We start from the raw sequence: 19476 nt of genomic DNA on the forward strand, positions 1-19476 counted from the left end.
ATGTGTGCGTGTGTGTGTGTGCGCGTGCCTGTGTGTGTATGAGAGAGAGAGAGAGAGAGAGTGTGTGTGTGTGTGTGTGTGTGTGTGTCCTCATCAGTGTGGGGGCGGGAGAGGGGGAGCCGAGGGGGCTACGGAGATTGAGAAACTTCCTCCGCGCTAGAGAGATTGCTCAATGGCCTGAGCACTTACTTTGCCCGTGGGAGGCCTGGATTCCATCCCTGGCACCATATGGCCCCGAGCACCCCCAAGGGGCCCCCAGCTGAGCTGGGAGAACCCTCGGGTATCAAAGGATGAGAGAGAGGGAGAGAGAGAGGGAAGGAGAGAGGGAGAAAAGGAGAGAGAGAAGGAGGGAGAGAGGAGCACTGGGAGGGAGAGTGAGAGGGAGGACGGGAGGGAGGAAAGGAGGGAGGAAGCAGGCCTTCAGAACCACAGGGTTTGATGACCTTGTGCCCCCCAGTCCCCTCCCTTGCACCCCCCAGCCTCCATCACTGACCGCAGCCCTGAGGCTCGGGGACCAGTGCTCACCGCCCACAGGCAGGCCTGGAGTGTCTGTCCCGGGTCTGGTGAGCCGAGGGATGCGCCCCAACACTCAGGTGTCGGGCAAGCACAGGACCCTGCCCGGGCGGGGGCAGACAGGGTGGACGCGAGCGGCCCTGACCCACGTGGCTGCACTCGTCCCGGGGCATGGGGTCCCCTGGGTGCCCCCCTCTGTGCCCCTCACCCCCTCCCCGCCCCCAGGGTGCTGCTGAGCTGCAAAGCTGCTGTCCACGTGGACTGGAGCCGACATCGCCCGCCCGCCCGCCAGGACCCCTGCGGCGGCCAAGCACCGCGACATGGCGACCGACAGCAGCAAGGTGGCCGACGGGCAGATCTCCACGGAGGTCAGCGAGGCGCCGGTGGCCAACGACAAGCCCAAGACGCTGGTGGTGAAGGTGCAGAAGACGGACCTGCCCGACCGGGACACCTGGAAGGGCCGCTTCGACTTCCTCATGTCCTGCGTGGGCTACGCCATCGGGCTGGGCAACGTCTGGCGCTTCCCCTACCTCTGCGGCAAGAACGGCGGCGGTGGGTGCCCCCCCCGGATGGTGTCTGGGCAAAGGGCTCCTGGGTCCCCACGGGGCCACATGCCCCTCCCAAAGGCCCACGGGCGACTGTCCCCTGCAGGCCACCTGGACACTTGCACCCTGAGACCCAGGGGTGCGTCTGAGCGGAGGCTGCGGGGGTCTTGCTGGGCCTGGCTGTAGGGGACACGGCGGGGGCTCCCAGAGTGCTCCGCTGCAGTGCTCCCTCTGAGGGAGGGGGCCATGAGTCTCTCTCCCTGCGCCCCTGCCTTCCCCTGCCCCCTGCAGGGCCTTCCCCTCCCCCAGGAGTTTCTCTCCCTCCTCCCCCCGCAGGGGCCTTCCTCATCCCCTACTTCCTGACGCTCATCTTCGCGGGGGTCCCGCTCTTCCTGCTCGAGTGCTCCCTGGGCCAGTACACGTCCATCGGGGGCCTGGGCGTGTGGAAGCTGGCCCCCATGTTCAAGGGTAAGTGTGTGTCCTTCTGCGTTCCCCACCTGCCGAGCCAGGCCGAGGGGCGACTGCCAGGCCGGGTGGCAGGGCTGGGGGGTGGCGAGGAGTGGCCCAGGGTGCCCCGTGGCAGCTCGAGACGACCCCTTAGCTGGGCTGCGCTGCCTGGTGGATATTTGGGGACGTAGGGGCCAGGCAGAACCCAGTGCTGGGTCCCCTGGGCTGGCCTCCTGTGTACATCCGGGCTATGTGTGTGTCTGTGTGCATGGTATGTGTGTGGTATCTGTGGTATCTGTGTGTGATGTGTGTATGTATGGTTGGTGTGTGTGTAGTATGTGTATGATGTGTGTAATGGGGGTGCGTGTGGTGTGTGTGTCTGTGTGTGTGTCTGTGTGTCTGTGTGGTGGGTATGTCTGGTGTGTGTGTATGGTTGGTGTGTATAATGTGTGTGGTGGGGGGTGTGATGTTTGTGATAGGTATATGGTGTGTTTGTGGTGTGTGTGTGCGGTGGATATGTGTGCAGTGAATGCATGTGACATATGTGTGTATGTGTGTGTATCTGCGTGGGGGTGGTATGTGTGTGTGGTGGGTGTGTGGGGTGTGTGTCTGTGTGTGGTGTGTGTCTGTGTGTGGTGTGTGTGCCTGTGTGTATGTGTGTGGTGCGTGTATGTGTGTGGTGTGTGTGTCTATGTGTGTGGTGTGTGTGGTGTGTGGTGTATGTGCGTGTGGTGTGTGTGCCTGTGTGTATGATGTGTGTCTGTGTGTGTGTCTGTGTGTGGTGTGTGTCTGTGTATATGTGTGTGGTACGTGTATGTGTGTGGTGTGTGTGTCTATGTGTGGTGTGTGTGTGTGTGTGGTATATGTCTGTGTGGTGTGTGTGCCTGTGTGTATGGTGTGTGACCGTGGGTGTGTCTGTCTGTGGGTGTGTCTGTGTGTATGTGTGTGGTGTGTGTGTGGTGTGTGTGTCTGTGTGTGTCCGTGTGGTGTGTGTGTATGTGTGTGGTCTGTGTGCCTGTGTGTGCCAGTGTGTGTGGTGTATGTGTCTGTAGGTGTGTCTATGTGTGGGGTGTGTTTGTCTGTGTGTGATGTGTGTGTCTGTTTGTGTGTCCGAGTGTGGTGTGTGTGTGTGTATGCGTGTGTGGTGTGTGTGTGTGAGAGAGACTCTCACCCCGTCTGTCTGAGGCTGGGGCAGGGGTGCCGGCGTGGGCAGCTGGCTGGGGCTTGATCCCGGCCGTGTCCCCCGTGTGTCCCAGGTGTGGGCCTGGCCGCCGCCGTGCTGTCCTTCTGGCTGAATATCTACTACATCGTCATCATCTCCTGGGCCATCTACTACCTGTACCACTCCTTTACCACGGTGAGCCGGGAACCCCCTCTCCAGAGACCCCCAGACAGCACCTGGGCGGGGCCCAGGCCCGGGCAGGCCCTCGTACCCAGCCTTACGGGGGTGGGGGGGCACTCGAGAGAAGGCAGAGAGACGTTTAGGCGGGGCTGGGAAGCGGCTCAGCGCAGAAGCACCGGCCTCCTCCTGTGAGGTCTCGGGCTTCATCCAGGCCCCACAAAGTGCCCATTATTTATTTACTGGTTTGGGGCCACACCCGGCAGTGCCTATAACTGACTTTGTGTTTAGTGGTCACTGCTGAAAATGCTCTGGGGACCCTATGAGGTGCTAGGGGTTGACCTTGGAAACCCAACCCTCCTGTCCAAGCTCTCTCGCCCTCTAGTCATGTTTTTTAAATGTTAAACCCCAACCCTAGTATATACCGGCTGTGCAATTTTTGGAAAGAGACTTAACCTCCCTGAGCCTTGCAGTGAAACCCACCCAGGGTGTTTGTGAGGTTGGAGGAGATATCAGGTGTCGACAGAGTCTGAGCGAGGCCGGGAAGTGTCAGCTCTCAGCCACGTGCCTGGAGGTGGCTGGGGATGAGCAGCTTGGCGGGGGGGGGGGGGGGGGGGGGGGGGTGGCGCGTGAAGAGGCTCAGCCTCTAGTGGCCCTGTCTGTGTCCTGGAGCTGGGGGAGGACGAGGCCGGGGCCAGGGCCACTCACAGCTGTACCCCGCACAGACGCTGCCCTGGAAGCAGTGTGACAACCCCTGGAACACGGAGCGCTGCTTCTCCAACTACAGCGTCATCAACAGCACCAACATGACCAGCGCCGTGGTGGAGTTCTGGGAGTGAGTGCACACGGGCAGCCGCGGGGGGGACAGACAGCCAGAAAGGAACTGGACAGTCGGGAAGGGGCTGCAGGAGCCCCAGGGGAGTGGGCAGCTGGCCGGGGGAGGGAGGCAGCACCCTGAGACACAGGCTGTGACCTTGGGCTGCAGAGAAGCACCTGGACTCGTGTCCGCTGGTGGAAGACCCGAGCAGGGGTCAGTGGCAGCTGAGGGGAGGTGGGCCCAGGAGGTCCCCGAGGCGTCTGGACCAGCCCAGGGGTGGGGCTGGAGCCACAGATGGCAGAGCCTGCCCGGGGCTTGGAGGCAGGTGCGAGCGAGGAGGCCGGGCGGGGGAGAGTCTCGGGCCGGTGAGTTTGAGGGGCTGTGGGGGGGGGGGCCGAGCGCACAGACGCTGCAAAGACCTTGCAAGGTCACGGCCTGCTGGTGTGCAGGAACCGGCTCTTCCAGTGGCGGGGGCAGCAGGGTGAGAGGGGTCGGAGCAGGAGTGAGGGGGATGCTCCCCCCGGATGGCTCAGCAGCCCCTGCCCACCCCCCCCCCCAGGCGCAACATGCATCAGATGACAGATGGGCTGGATAAGCCGGGTCAGATCCGCTGGCCCTTGGCCATCACCCTGGCCATCGCCTGGGTGCTGGTGTACTTCTGTATCTGGAAGGGTGTCGGCTGGACTGGAAAGGTAAGGGGACGCACGATGGGGGCCGCAGGGGGCGGGGTCTTCAGGGTGCCTGCCCGCCTGCCACACAGCCCCGTCTAGCGTGGAGTTAAGGGAGTCCCTTCACCGTTTCTGCCTCTGTTTCCTTTCCTGAAAGACGCAAACCATAACACGGCCCACCTCTGGACAGCGGTGAGGAGGGAAGCCAAGTGTAGGCTGGGCCACGGCATGGTGACGGGTTCTCGGGGCTCACAGACACCCCAAGTCTGACACTGTCACAAACAGGAGGGCAGGTGCTGCTCACTGAGCACTGTCCCTGCACACCTGCCCCGCACACCTGCCCAGAATGAGACCCATCACTGTTACTGGTATTTGGCATATTGAGTACGCCCAGCCCTGGGCCGGCTGTGCCACTCCATCCAAGTCACCAGCCCTCTCTGGAACTCAGCTTCCACCTCTGTGAATAGGGCATATCCACTGTTGTTTATTTTCTACGAGGATCAAAGGAAGTGGTGATTTTTGTAAGGTGTTTCGCAGTAGCCTTGCAAGCACAAAATCTCTAACCAGCAGCAGCAAAATGTCACCACTCCAGGAAGAATTGACATTTCTTGTCTACTGTAGTTGACAGGCGCTTCCAGGTCTGGCGGAAACAGCCATGAACAAGACAAGCTGTGCCCCATGTAGCATGCATTCTTAGGAGGAGAACTTTTGCGTGTGTTCATGTATCTGTTCAGTATTTTTTTCTGTTACTACATGTCTGACTTGGATGATTTAGACAGGAAGTTGAAAAAAAAAGGAAAGTTAAGGTGAGGGGGAAGGCCGGGCTAGACTCATTGGTTCAGAATCGCGCAGGGGGCCACGCAGAATAGGCTAGAATTCCAGGAAGGCTTCCTGCAGGAATGGGCACCAAAGCCCGAGCCAATCCAGGTATGTCGCAGGTGAAGCAGGGCAGGGGCAGGCTGGGCACGCTGATGGCCTGCAGCGGCGGCCCCCTCGCCCCCCAGGTGGTCTACTTCTCAGCCACATACCCCTACATCATGCTCATCATCCTGTTCTTCCGCGGGGTGACGCTGCCCGGGGCGCGGGAGGGGATCCTCTTCTACATCACGCCCAACTTCCGCAAGCTGTCGGACTCGGAGGTGAGAGCCCGGGGGGACCCACGCCTGCCCAACTTCCGGTCAGCCGCTGGCCCTCCACGTGCCCGTGCAGACAGGGGGTGTGTCCGGGCCGAGCCGGGCCTCTGGCTGCCGTGGTGGTCTGACTCTTGGTAATTCTGCCTGAAGGTGTGGTTGGATGCGGCCACCCAGATCTTCTTCTCCTACGGGCTGGGCCTGGGATCTCTGATCGCTCTCGGGAGCTACAACTCTTTCCACAACAACGTCTACAGGTGAGAGCGCGGCCAGGGAGCCCTCGGCTCCACGGCCACGCCCCTGGAAGGCCACGCCCCTCTGCGGCCACGCCCACGCGAGGCCACGCCCCTGAGGCCACACCTCCTTCGTCACGCCCCCTGAAGACCTGCCCCCAGCTCTCCTCGCCTCCTGCACCGCCCCCCTGTGGGCCACGCCCCTACGTGGCCTTGCCCAAGCGGCAACCCTGAGGCCACGCCCCCTGCGGGCCACGCCCCTACATGCTAGGCCCTAATCCACACCCCTCGGTGGCCACGCCCCTGCGTGACCACGCCCCCAGGACAGCCCATGGCCACGCCCTTCCACTCAGGTCTTTGCACCATCACGCAGCCCCTCTCCAAGCCCCGCCCTTCTCGATTAAGGCTCCGCCCCTTTCCCTGGGATGGGGCCACTTCCCTGTCCTGAGCCCCCGCCTGCCGGCCTCCTCGCCAGTGCCCCCCTGCTGACCCTGACCCTCCCTCTCCGCAGGGACTCCATCATCGTGTGCTGCATCAACTCTTGCACCAGCATGTTCGCCGGCTTCGTCATCTTCTCCATCGTGGGCTTCATGGCCCACGTCACCAAGAGGTCCATTGCTGATGTGGCGGCCTCAGGTCAGCCGCGCGGGGAGGCCGAGGGGCTCTCTCCGCTGGCATTTGTGGTCCTCGGCACTGGGTACTGCCACCCTGCCTGGCTGGCTGTGGGCATCTCTGCGCTGGGAAGGACTGGGCGTGATACTGCCAGGGCTGGTCCTCAAACCTCCCAACACCCTGGGGGGATATTCCTAGTAGCCCCATTAATAGCTGTGGAGACTGGGGCTCCAGAGCCTCTTCCGAAGATGGGGGGCCCTTGACCCTGAGCCCAGATCTGGGAGGGGGGGACCTGTCTCTTCTGACGCTTGGAGCTAGATTCATGGGGTACTTCTGGGGGCAGGGGAGATGCACACTTGCCCTCTGAACAGTGGTTTTCAACCACTGGGCGCCTGGCCTGCTGTGGCATGGACGGGCAGTTCTGCCCGGGAGGGGTCTTGTCATCTCACAAGGCCCGGGGGTGGTTGGAGAGCGCTGTTCTGGATAAACTCACAGCTTGGAGGTGCTTGCCAGCGAATTGCACTCCCCCCCCCCAGGCCAGTGCTCTGTCCCCATCGCCACAGTGACCTCATCAGGGGGCTGCATGTGACAGCCACAGGGTTGCAGGAATGCCCTGACACTCACCCCATCCCTGCTGCCCTGGGAGCCGCTGAGAGGTGGGCCTCGACCCAGAGAGGCCATGCAGGACGGGCAGGACAGGGGAGAGCAGGTCCCCCCTGCCTGGGTCCTCGTCTCCCTCTACAGCACCCCACCTCATTTCTTCCCTTTTGTTTTTTTTTGGGGGGTAGGGGCATGGTTTGACCTAGTGATGCCCAGGGTCTACTTCCGGCTGGGTGCTTGGGGCTCATTCCTGGCAGTGCTCAGGGGACCATGTGGTGCTGAATATCAAACCCAGGTTTCCCGTAAGCGGAGATTGGGTAACCCCTTAAGCTCTACCACATATCGTTTCTCTGAGTCACCCCCTTTGGCAGAGCCGGGCCCCAGGGAAAATCCAGTTTCTCCCTTTCACCTTCCCAGGCCTTTCCTGAGCTTGACGCCACAGAATGATGGTCCCTCCCGGGAGGAGGGGCGGCGCAGGCTGGGATGGGCTGCCTCACTCCGGGGCTGCTTCTCTCTTTCCTGCCCAGGCCCCGGGCTGGCGTTCCTGGCGTACCCCGAAGCTGTGACCCAGTTACCCATCTCTCCACTCTGGGCCATCCTCTTCTTCTCCATGCTACTGATGCTGGGCATTGATAGCCAGGTGGGACCCCGGCGGGCACCACCCCCCACTCCGCGCGGGGCCAGGAGCATGCGGGAAGAGGAGACCCCCTGCTTAGCTCCCCAAAGGGCTGGTGGAGAGTCTCAGGCCCCTGCATGTGACCTCAGGGCACGGCTCAGCCCATGTCCCTGTTCTTCAGAGGGGTCAGTGATATGGCGAGGGGAGAGGGCAGAGGCGAAACCAGGCCTGGGTCCTGCTGGGTGGGGGGTGGGAGGGCGCTGGCTGACCTCTGTTGCTCCCTGAAGTTCTGCACCGTGGAGGGCTTCATCACCGCGCTGGTGGACGAGTACCCCAGACTCCTTCGTAAACGCAGGGAGCTCTTCATTGCTGCCGTCTGCGTGGTCTCCTACCTGATCGGCCTCTCCAACATCACCCAGGTGTGCCCAGTGGCCCGTCCAGGGGTGTTTCCTTTCCAGCCCCCAGAGCGGCCTCTCCCGCCCCTCAGGGCCTTCTGCATCTGGCTCAGCCTGTGCAGTGTAGACTAACTCCAGAGAACTGGCCGGGGGTGCTGTCTGGTGGGGAGCACCGCTGAGCTGGAAGTTTATCCCGGGCAGCGTTCTCCAACCCCCGCCCACAGCCCTCTGCGCCCCGCCTCCCCGGGAGTCTGGGGGCGGGGCCTGTCCTCATCCCTTGCCCCTGGCAGGGGGGCATTTATGTCTTCAAGCTCTTCGACTACTACTCGGCCAGCGGTATGAGCCTGCTCTTCCTCGTCTTCTTCGAGTGCGTCTCCATCTCCTGGTTTTACGGTGAGTACCATTCATTCACGCGTGAGTATCATTCATTCACGCATTCACTTCCTTTCTTCAGTCACTGCATAATGGGGATAGCGTGTACATGGGCCCTTCCTCACAGTCATCTATGTCATCCTTACCTGAGTCTATGAGATTAGTCCTAGGGTTCCCTGGTTAGAAGACCCCGAAGAATGAAGTGAACTTGCTGAAAATTGGAAGGCAGATTTCCTCCATCTTGTAAATAAGCCAATGCCACCATCTTTCAGAGGGGACACGGGTGTCCCCCAAGAGAGGCTTGTTGGAGGTGTTATCCAAAAAGTGAAACCAGAACTATAAAACAAAACGATTTTAAAAATCTGCCTTGAGGGGTTAGGGTAATAGCACGGTGGGTAAGCCTTGCACGCTGCTGACCCGGGTTCGACTTCCAGCGTCCCACATGGTCCCCTGAGCACCGCCAGGAGTAATTCCTGAGTTCAGAGCCAGAAGTTACCCCCTGTGCAATGCCTGGTGTGACCCCCCCCCAAAAAAAGTCTGCCTTGACCAGGCAGTCCTGAGCAGTGACTGCTGACCCGGAAGGAAATGTGGAGGTCACGGGCATCTCATTAGCTGATTTGGGGCTTCAGTATCCAGACCCAAGGTCACAGGGTGCAAAGGCCTCGCCCTGTGATGACAAAGGACACATTCTCCTCCTCCCCTTCCCCTCTAGTCTCTCTTTAGTCACCCCACCTCTGTCACTGTCCCCTTTTTCCCTTTGGCCTGGGGTGATCACACCCTGTTGCTCGGTGATTTGGCTTATCTTTGGGCCAGTGCCCCGTGCCAGCCTGTGGGTATTTGATTCCAGACAAGACTTGGGGTTCTTTGTTACCGCACTGGGAGCCCAGGGGCGAGGCCCCGCTCAGCGGGCTCTGAGGGAACAGCCGGAGGCCCTGTGCCCGGGGGAGGAGCAGGGGAGGACCAGGATCTGTCGGTGGGTCTGTCTTCTAACGGCAGACCTGTTCCATCCCCCAGCGCTGGCTTTCTCCATCCCCCTTACTGAGCGGGCTTGGGGACTCCAGATGGAGCTCACGGGAGCCCCCAAGCAGGAGTGACAGATGGGGAGCGGGGGTGGGGGAGCTTAGGTCACTTGCCTGCACTCCCCAGCTTCCTGCCTCTTCCTGCTGTCTCATGCCACAGGTGTCAACCGCTTCTACGACAACATCCAGGAGATGGTGGGCTCCAGGCCTTGCATCTGGTGGAAGCTTTGCTGGTCCTTCTTCACCCCCATCATCGTGGCGGTGAGTGCAGGGCTGGCCACTCTGTGAGGGCACGCTGGACCAAGCCCTGGCCCTGCTCTCTCGCATAACGCGTGGGCCCCTTGCTGAGCCTCTGCCCCATGTCCCTGCTGGGCGGGCACCTGGGGCACCTGACCGCTGCCACCCAGTGGTTGTTGCTGCTTTCAGATGGGGGTTCCTGACCCATCGACTGCAACAGGCTCCTTATCCGCCCTTGCCTTTTCCTCCTGCAAGAGGAAACTGAGGCATGAGTCTCGGGAGGGCCTGCTCCAGGCTGGGAGGGTAGAGGGGACCTTCTCACATACTGTCTCCTGCACAGGAGCACCCGTGGGAGGCATGGTGGGGACTGGGCAAGTGCCCTTTTCCTATTGGTCCTCCCAGAGAGGGGGCACTTTTCTATTGGTCCTCCCAGAGAGGGCGCTTTTCCTATTGGTCCTCCTAGAGAGGGCGCTTTTCTATTGGTCCTCCCAGAGAGGGCGCTTTTCTATTGGTCCTCCCAGAGAGGGCGCCTTTCCTATTGGTCCTCCTACAGAGGGGGCTTTTTCTATTGGTCCTCCCAGAGAGGGCCCCTTTTCTATTGGTCCTCCCGAAGACGGTGCTTATCTTATACCGCTCCAAAGTGCCCTGTTGTACCGGCAGCATGCAGGGGTCCAGCATCCGGCCGCAGTGGAGGACTGTGGATGTCTTGGCCTCGGGTATGGGCGGGGCCCCAGCTGACTGACCTGACTGACCGCCCGATGCCCTCTCCTGCACCCCCAGGGTGTGTTCATTTTCAGTGCTGTGCAGATGACCCCGCTCACCATGGGGAGCTACGTGTTCCCCAAGTGGGGTCAGGGTGTGGGCTGGCTCATGGCCCTGTCTTCCATGGTCCTCATCCCCGGCTACATGGCCTACATGTTCCTCACCTTGAAGGGCTCCCTGAAGCAGGTAAGTGCTTCTCTCCCCTCTGCCCAGCTCCTGACCTCTCCAAGCTCTCAGTCTAGTCGCGGTGGCAGACAGACCATAGCCAAGGGCGATAGAGCATTGGGGCTCAGGTGAGGGGGACAGCTGGGCCGTGGGTTAGCTCTGTCTGGCCCTGGAAAGGTAAAGGAGGGTGGCTTCCTGAAAGGGGAGAAGCAGAGAGAGGCCTAGGAGGCTGGGAAGCATGTGCCAAGGCCCTGGGGTATATAGCCTGATCCTTGTGGCTGGAGGGTAGGGTGAAGGGTAGAGAGATGAGTGTGGGGGTTTAAGGCCAGGCCAGAGGGTGGGACTGGGTGTCTCGAAGTCTGGCTGTAGCCAGGGAAGAGCTACAAGAACTGGCCCCGCAGAGACCTTCCAGCACCTACTAGGAGCAACGTCGGGTGAAACTAGCTGTGGGGATCAGCCAGGAGTGAGGCACCGTGGCGGCAGTGCAGGGGTGAGAGCCAGCATGCTGGGAGGCTGCGTCTCAGTGGCTGCCAGCCTGGCTTCCTCCAAGATCCAAGCACAATGAAGATGGGGAGGGGAGCCCCAGACTAGCTCCTTTCACAGCTGGGGAAACTGAGGCCAGGCGGGCCACCCGCACTGCCCGGGTATTAAGTTAGCAGAGTTAGAGTGTCCAGCCCCGGCCAGCCCTTTTGTTTTCCACGACCCTCTAACTGAGTTCAGGAAGACCCTGGGGTCTTCCGGTGGCCAGCAGCCGTGGGCACGGATAAGGCGACCGACGTATAAAAAAGATGGTGTAACTGCGGGAGTGGGGGGTGTCTGGGATGTGTGCCACGTGCCACATACAGGGGACACTGAGGCCCAATCAGCATGGCCACAGGCGGGAGCCCCATCAGAAATAAAATACATGAAATGTATTAGACGTCCCTGAGCACTGTGGCATGGGCCCACAGGGGTGGGGCCCGGCCGTTTGCAGAGGGGCTGGGCCGGGGGCCGGGAGGGCGGGGACACAGCCTCCCTGCACCGGGTCCTGACTCTCCCGGTGTCCTCAGCGCATCCAGGTCATGGTCCAGCCCAGCGAGGACATCGTGCGCCCCGAGAACGGCCCCGAGCAGCCCCAGGCCAGCGGCTCGGCCAGCAAGGAGGCCTACATGTAGGGGCCCCCATGCTCGCCCCCCAGCCCGGCTGACGCGGCCACCACTTGACGTCTGAAGATAAGATAGTCTCTGTCTACCTACCTCGAGTGGCGAGTCCGGAGACCGTCAGCGCTGAGCCAGGGGAGGTGGGGTGCCCGCGGGGGGCAGAGGGACCGATGGCACCAGCCCCAGCCCGGGGTGGGGGCCGACCTCTTCCAGCCCTGGCCCTTGGGTCTGATCTCCCCTAAACTCTTCCCCCGCCAGCCACGAGGGCCCCCCGCTCCCGGGCCTGGGGTTCCATGACTGTTCCTTTACTGCCGAAGCCCACGACTGTTACCGGACTCTGCAGGTCCGTCCTCACGCCAAGGGCGTCCGAATGATCCCATTTCCAGGGAGCACTCGCTCTGGGGTAGCGGGATGCCCGCAGAGCAATCTGTCCCCTCTGCCCTCTTCTCCTTCCTGAGGCAGCTTAAGAAAACGCCCAGGACCTCCGGTCCCTCCCTAGCCCCTGCCGTGGGAGTAGTGGGGGGCGGCTTGGGGGCCCCAGAGCCTGAGCTGGGCCCCCGGTGGGGGTGGGAAGCACCTCTCGCCCCTCACCCCCGGCCCTCCCGAAACACCTGGCCCTAGGTGAGCCTTCCGGAGGTTCCTTGGAAAACTGCCACAAGCACAATTGATGTTTCTCTCAAGTCGCCACTCTGGGCCGACACCCCCTGGGACTCCCATAGAGCCAACACAGCAGTGTCCGGAGAGTCGGGGTGAAACCTGGGTCTGACTCGATCCAGTGCTCCCGCTCACTGCCACCCTCATCCCTGGGGTGTTCTCTCTGCCACTCAACCCCACCCCCAGCCCGCTAACGGAGGAGCCAGGGTTCATCCCTCCGCCCCCAGAGTGCTTCCGAGATGAGACTGTTTGCTTGCGATGACGCACCCTCCTCCCCCTTGGGGACGGGGCTTCACGGAGGCGGCGGTGGCGGCCGACCCCTGGGCAGAGACTTCTCACCAGTTCCCGTAACTGGGCGTTTCCCGTGTGCCAGCAAGACAGACCCCATGTAGCAAATCATACGTCGTGCCCGTAAGCTCCTTAGCTAGTTAGCACGAAACTGTGTTTGATGACTAACCCTTATAACTGGTGAATAACTGTGACTCTGGGTTTTTTTTAAATCTCGTATCGTTCCCGTCCACACCCGTCCTCGCAATAAAGGTGGCTTAGCAAGCACAGCGGGGAGAGCGCGAAGCCCGACGCTTCTGTCTGCCCCCACACATGTACAATCCAGCCACACGCGTGCTCGGTCGCCCCGATCCCTGTGCCCCGTCGCGTGTACCGTGGACTTGTTTCCAGTGCTGACTCTCTCCACGCTCCAACCGCGTCTGTGTTGTGAAACTGTAGCGTGTAGGAGGAACCGTGTGTCACCCTCCCGCCCCGTCCCCTGTGACCCCGTAGAGTAAGGGCCGAGGTCTTCTCTTTGTCCATCAGTGTGATCGAAGCCTGAGTCTCTCTGAGACAGCTGCAGCGCACTTCCTGTTTGTAAGCAAAACCTACGTGACACGTTGGGCAAGAAATCCCTGGACCGATTTCCACCCAAACCTGCGTATATAGCACAATATTACATGTGGTACAATTACTGTTTGGGATGTGGGTGTGTGTTACTTTTCTTTTCTTTTCTTTTTTTTTTTTTAGTATTTGCCCTGGGTGGTGGTGGGGGGGTGGGGGGAGATAATTGTATTATCCTATATGGTTTTCTTTTTCAATAAGGATTTATTCTCAGAACACCAAGTAAATCTATCTCTATATTAAAAAATATATGTAATATATACATATTCAAACTATATGCAGAGTCTGTTTAAAAAAAATTACAGTATTATTTAGTAAAATTATCTTGTTCTATGGACCAAATGTAAAATATTTATAAATGAAGATACATTTTAAATGTCTATAAATGGTGTCGTAACTAGAGCACGGGAATTATGTAAGTTTCTAAGAATTTAGAGGAAAAATAATAAAGGTTCTATGATATGTACCAATGTCAGACCTTCAGTTCACTGGGGTGTGGGAGCAAGAACCTCTTGGTCTGAGCAATCACGATACATACAAAACTTTTCTTCCCAGGGGTCAGAGAGAGAGTACAGCAGGAAGGGCTGACCCGGGTTCCGTCCTTAGCATCCCGTCTGCTCCTCCGAGCACTGTCAGGAGTGACCCTGGAGAGCAGGGACTAAGTCCTGAGCACCGCCGGGGGGAGCCCAAACACCAAAACAAAAAAAACACCGAAACAGAAAATAAAATTTAAAAAATGAGAGAGACAGACAGAGACAGGGAGGAAGAGGAAGGGAGAGAGGGAGACAGAGAGAGAGAGAGGGAGACAGGGAGGGAGCCGGAAGGAGAGAGGGAGAGAAAGGGAGGCAGAGGGGGAGGGAAAGAGAGGGAGACAGGGAGAGGGAGGGAGGGAGGGAGGGAGGGAAGGACTGGACATGCAAATAGGAGCCGGTAACTGAGCTGGTGGCTGCATGGGGACCTCTTTCACTGGGCTAAGTAGCCCCCGCTGTGGACACTCAGAAGAAACGGCCAGGCCAGGAATAAGGGCAGCACACACACTCTCTCATAGCCACCGGCCAGCGACCAGCTCCCCCCACGGTGCCGCTGCCCCTAAGACGCCTGTCCCCATCACACCGGACACCCCTGCTTCATCTCCACCCCCCAGCAGGGGACAGGGGGTGGGGGGGCAGAGGGACTGGCCTGGGAGGATCTCTGCAGGGGAGAGAGGGGGAGAGCCAAGTCAGCCTCTGCCTGGCACAGCTCCCCAAACCCACCAGAGCCATGCGGCTCTTCCTCCTCTTTAATGGGGGTCCGCCCCCCAGGCTTGTCTGGAAGGCTTCGTCTAGCGAACTGTCACTTCACAATTAAGCCCCCCTTTCTAATCAGAGGTGGCTGCTAATTACAGCTGCAGATTAGCGGGAGGTAACCAGGGTGACCACACCGGGCTGGGACTGTCTCAGACAGCAGCTCCGCTCCGTGGCATTGGGAGGACCCACCCCCTGAGTCCGGGGATCAGTGATCCCCTCTGGGCTCACACACCCCATCACCCTCTCCAGGCAGGCCCCCAGGGCTGCGCCCTGTCCTGCTGTATTTCCTTTCAGATGGAAGCTCTTGGGGGGTTTCGAGGGTGCCACTGCCAGAGGGTCTCGCCTGCCATGGGTCAAGAGAAGAGAAAACCGCAAGAGTTTTAGATCCGCAGTGCTCTGCATCCCCTGTGTATGGGGGGCCGGAGAGGTAGTACAGTGGACAGTACACTGCCTTGCAAGCGCCTGACCCAGGTTCCATCTGTGTATGGTCCCCTGAACCCCTCCGGGAGTGATCCCTGAGCACTGAGCCAGGAGTAAGCCCTGAGCACTGCTGGGTATGGCCCCAAACCACCCAACCCACAGTGCTGGGAGCCTGGTCCACTTCAGGGCACACACACCTGCTGCCCACGTCCCCCAGGAAAGATTTTGTCACCCCTCACCCTGCAGGGAGACGGTGGGGGGACAGCTGGGGACAGCCCTCCCTGGCTAGATTCTCTGTCCAGCCCGCACCTGACCGGGCTCCCCCCAGCACCCGGGGGCCCTGGACAACACCACAGGCTCAGCTGAGCACCGGACCCCAGGCCAAGGTTGCCAGTGGGGGCTCCTGGCCACTCCACAAGAGAATCCGTTTCTGCACCGCGTTAAGGTAGCCCGGGGCTGCCGTCTCTGCCTCGGTTTCACAGACGCGGCTCTGGAGGGCCTTCTGGCCTTCTGCCTTCATTTTGCCAATGTGGCGCTCACAGACATTTGGTTTTCTTGGCTCCGTCTCTTTGTCTGGACGAGGGGAGCCTTTGGTTTTTCATTACCCGAGGACAGTAACACTCGGTCGCGCCAATGTTGAAGACCCAGGTGGTGAATAGGGGGCACCTTGTCCACATCGATGTCCTCCCAGCCAGCTCCAGCTTCCCGCTCTGATGCTTAGAGAATCGGGGACAGGGATTGGGCTAGAACAGGACCCCACCCCACCCCCCGTTAACCTCTCCCCTAGCTGTTCCAGCTCACGGCCTGCCTTTGTGGGGAGGGGTGGTGGCAGGAATCATGCCTCCCTCTCCAGCCCCGTTTGCAGGCTTGAGGATAAGATGCCCCGTGGGGACCAGCTGCTCAGAGCTGCCTGCTGGTGACTGGCGAGCCCCCTGAGGTGCAGCAGACCCCCTATCTGGAGTCATAGCCCCACCGTGACCCAGGACACTCCCTTCCCTGGATGGCTGTGGGAGGTGTGGGTCGCGCTGATGAGAAGGGTCTTCCTTTGGGGGGCCCTGCTCACACCACCTCCACTTGATCCCCAGCACGGCCCCCCACAGGGCTTCTCACTGCCCAGCCTGCCTGGAGGGTCCCCTGTGGGTCACCCGCCACCACCATCTCGCTGGGGTGAGGGCCATAGCTGGCACCAGTGTTGTCTCCTGCAGAGAAGCAGGTAAGAAAGTGAGTTCAGGGGCTGGAGCACAGTGGGGTGGGTGCACCTTGCACATGGCCGACCCGGGATCGATCCCATCGGGTCCTCCAAGCACCGCCAGGACTAATTCCTGAGTGCAAGGCCAGGAGTAACCCCTGAACATCGCTGGATAACTAAGTAAAGTGAGTTCAACACGTACTAGACACACCCACGGACACACACCATACACACAGGCACACACACCACACACACCACACACACAGACACACACACCACACACAGACACACCCACAGACACACACCATACACACAGGCCACTCACGGCCAGCCCTGCTCTGCAGGTACCACTAAGGACCAGCCCATTCTGCCTGGGGGAATAAATGCTTCCTGGACTTAAGGCCTCCTGGAGGTGTCAGCGGGTGGCCGTTGCGTCCTTGAGGCCTGGTGCAGCTCAGGTACCAGGGCACAGTCTGAAGTACGGGGAGATGGGGCGGGAGCAGGAGAAAAGTGTGTGTGTGTGTGTGTGTGTGTGTGTGTGTGTGTGTGTGTGTGTGTGTGGAGGGGTTGTTCAGACACCTGCAAGGATAAGGGAGGGAGGCTGGGCGTGGGCACAGCTCTGGAAAGTGCCAGCCAGACCAGCGGACAGTCCCATGCAGTGGCTGTCCCTAGTGGTCCTCCCCCCGGGACACCTGTCCAGGCCCCAGCAGCCACCCACCGCCAACCTGCATACTGCAGCCTGTTCTCAGCCTTGGGGGAGGAGCTTCCCGAGGCTCAGAGAAGGAAAGCAACTTCTTCAAGGCCAAACAGCTCCTTTGAGTCGGGGTGGGGGTGGGGGGAAGGAGCCACAGTAGCCTCCATTCGGGGTGGGGCATAAGGCTCATCCCAGGCATCTGGGATCCCAATATTGGGAGGCGCAGGCAGGAAATGGGAGCTAGGGCTGCAAGTCTGTCTCCGGGAGAACGTGGCTACAGAGTACATCCAAACGTAAAGAAACAGAGTGAGGACCTGGGAGGTGGTTCAATGGGCTAAAAACATGTTTTGCAGGTGGGCACGACATAGGGTGCCCTGAGCACCTACGACCCCCAGCACAGAGCAGGGAGAAGCCCCTGAGCCAGGGGTGGCCTCCAAACCAACACACACACACACACACGCACACATGCACACATACACAACTATGGGGTCCGAGATAGAGTAAGGAATTAAGGTGCTTATTTTGCAAATGACCAGTCCTGGTTCGACCCCTAGATGCTCAGGGGACCCTGAGCATCTCCAAGAGTGACCCCCTGAGTATAGTGCCAGGAGTGCCCCCTCCCCAAAAGAAAGAAAGTAAAAATAATTCCATATCCCACTGGAAGGTACCTTTCACAAGTAAGATATGCTCTGAATAAAAAATGGAAGAGTCTTGGGGGTCAGGGAGACCCTGGCAGCCGAATGCAGGGTGATCCTAAATTAGATTCCAGGCCAGAAAAAAAAAAACACATTTGTTTCTTTGCTATAAGTGGCATTCAAACACGCTGTGTAGATGAGAGAATAATAATATTGGATTAAGGCTACTTTCCTGACTTTGATATAATTATGTGGTTCTGTAAGAGAATGTGAAAACGTCCTTGCTTTTAGGAAATACTCAAGTATTAGGTGCAGAGGGATCAGACATCTATGATTCTCAAGTGGCTGAGAACAGTGTGTGTGTGTGTGTGTGTGTGTCTGTGTGTGTGTGTGTGTGTGTGTGTAGGATAAAGCAAACACCAAAACTTGAGAGATCTAGGTGAAGGGCGTACAAAAACTCTTTGTACCAGTTTTGCAACTTATTAAGTCTGCAATTATTTAAATAAAAACAATCAAGGCGGGTCACCTTTGTTTGATGGCAGCCACAAGGGCGGCGGGGAGGAGGGTGCTTGCAGGGAGCGGGGTGGGCTTGATCTGGACCCCACACGGCCCGGCCCAGCCTCCAAGTGGGAAGTCACTTTGGATGTCAGGCTGAAGTTTCCTCGTGGGAGCCTTCGGGGACTGGCCACACCCAGCGTGCTGGGGGCCCCTCGCTCCCAGGCTCCCTGGCATGACTGTCCTCTCCCTGTTCTCACACATCCTCTTGGGCCCTGTGCCCCAGTTGGACTCTGCCCCATTTGTCTTGGTACCCCGAGTTCTGACTCCCACATTTGCCACCCGCCAAGCCCCGAACGCTGTTTGTGGCTCCCGCTCCTGCCACAGCTGTGCCCAGATGTGCCCTGTGCACCCCGCCCAGCTCTGCTCGGCAGCACTGGAGTGTTTGGTGGGTCCCCGCAGATTCTGGGGAAGCAAGGCTGCTTTCACATATGATCAAGCAGGTTCTGCTCTGAGTCCGGAGACACCTTCACTGTTCATGTGGAAGGGATCATTTCTAAGCTCTTTAAGACTCTAAAAAGAGCCTATGAAATCATCCCCCTGCAGACGTTCAGGTATCTGTGGAAACCAGCCGTAGATGGCAGGTTTCCATCCCATTTGATGGATGGAAAACGATGCTTTGAGAAATGAGTGACTTGTTCTTAAAAAAATAAATAAATAACCAAGAGGGCTGGGGTGATAGCACAGCGCGGAGAGCACTTGCCTTGCCCGTAGCTGAGCTGGGTTCAATCCCAGGCGTCCCATATGGTCCCGACCAAGTACTGTCCGGAGTGATTCCTGAACACCACCAGGTATAGCCCCCAAAACAAAATAAAAACAAAAACAAAAACAATAAGACTGGATAAAGGAGAGAGGGCGAGAGAGAGAGGCTGGGCAGAAGGTAGAATGTTCTATGGCCCCAAACAAAGTGATGTCTCTCTCTCTCTCTCTCTCTCTCTCTATATATATATATATATATATATATATATATATATATATATTCGAGGGTCGGCAGGCAAGACTCCAGTTCCACTGAAGGAAACATATTCTCGATGTCAGGACATCCAACCTGGAAAAGTGGTTTGTGTAGAGAGTTCGCCCCTCCACTCGCCCCCCCCCCCTTCCCAGGTGTGCAACAGAAGGCTCCCTGGCTGTAGACAGATGGAGGATGAAGGCTGACTCTCCTTGTAGTTACGGGGCTCTAGGGGGTTTGAGCTACTAGAGAGAGGACAGGTGCTTGGGACAAGGTATCTGGCGACGGCATCCTTTTCCTCACCCCCTGCCCATCCCCACGCCAAGAATAACATTCCCCCCAGTCCTCATCCAGGGGGAGTTACTGAATCCTGGCCCGCTGAGACATTAATTTCAAAAATTGGCCCTGGCGCTGAATATTTTTAAGCCCCAGCTCTGCAACCAAACAATGCCTCATTAGATTTTATCGGAAGCGCAGGGGCCGACCCCCAATCAGACTAATCGTGGAGTCACGTGGGGCTGCAGCTGGCCCCCATCTGGGCTCCGGAGCCAGCGGGGACGGGCGAAACCCCATCTCCGCCTCGGCCAGATC

At 59.1% G+C, this 19476-nt stretch overlaps 1 protein-coding gene across 1 annotated transcript in view; it reads left to right on the plus strand.

Annotated features, from left to right (window-relative positions):
* Positions 1-805: 805 nt before the first annotated feature.
* SLC6A1 (solute carrier family 6 member 1) overlaps positions 806-19476 on the plus strand; it is a 298182-nt gene continuing 279511 nt past the window's right edge. Inside the window, exons 1-14 of the mRNA XM_056129623.1 lie at positions 806-1065; positions 1395-1526; positions 2762-2862; positions 3570-3679; positions 4221-4353; positions 5334-5468; positions 5613-5716; positions 6204-6328; positions 7432-7544; positions 7808-7939; positions 8206-8308; positions 9467-9567; positions 10324-10491; positions 11520-11629. Of these exons, the coding sequence (XP_055985598.1) occupies positions 834-1065; positions 1395-1526; positions 2762-2862; positions 3570-3679; positions 4221-4353; positions 5334-5468; positions 5613-5716; positions 6204-6328; positions 7432-7544; positions 7808-7939; positions 8206-8308; positions 9467-9567; positions 10324-10491; positions 11520-11624 (1794 nt within the window). The 5' untranslated portion in view covers positions 806-833 and the 3' untranslated portion in view covers positions 11625-11629. The remainder of the gene's footprint in view (positions 1066-1394; positions 1527-2761; positions 2863-3569; positions 3680-4220; positions 4354-5333; positions 5469-5612; positions 5717-6203; positions 6329-7431; positions 7545-7807; positions 7940-8205; positions 8309-9466; positions 9568-10323; positions 10492-11519; positions 11630-19476) is intronic.

The sequence above is a fragment of the Sorex fumeus genome, unplaced genomic scaffold, assembly GCF_029834395.1.
Source record: "Sorex fumeus unplaced genomic scaffold, SorFum_2.1 ptg000072l, whole genome shotgun sequence".
Lineage (NCBI taxonomy): Eukaryota > Metazoa > Chordata > Mammalia > Eulipotyphla > Soricidae > Sorex > Sorex fumeus.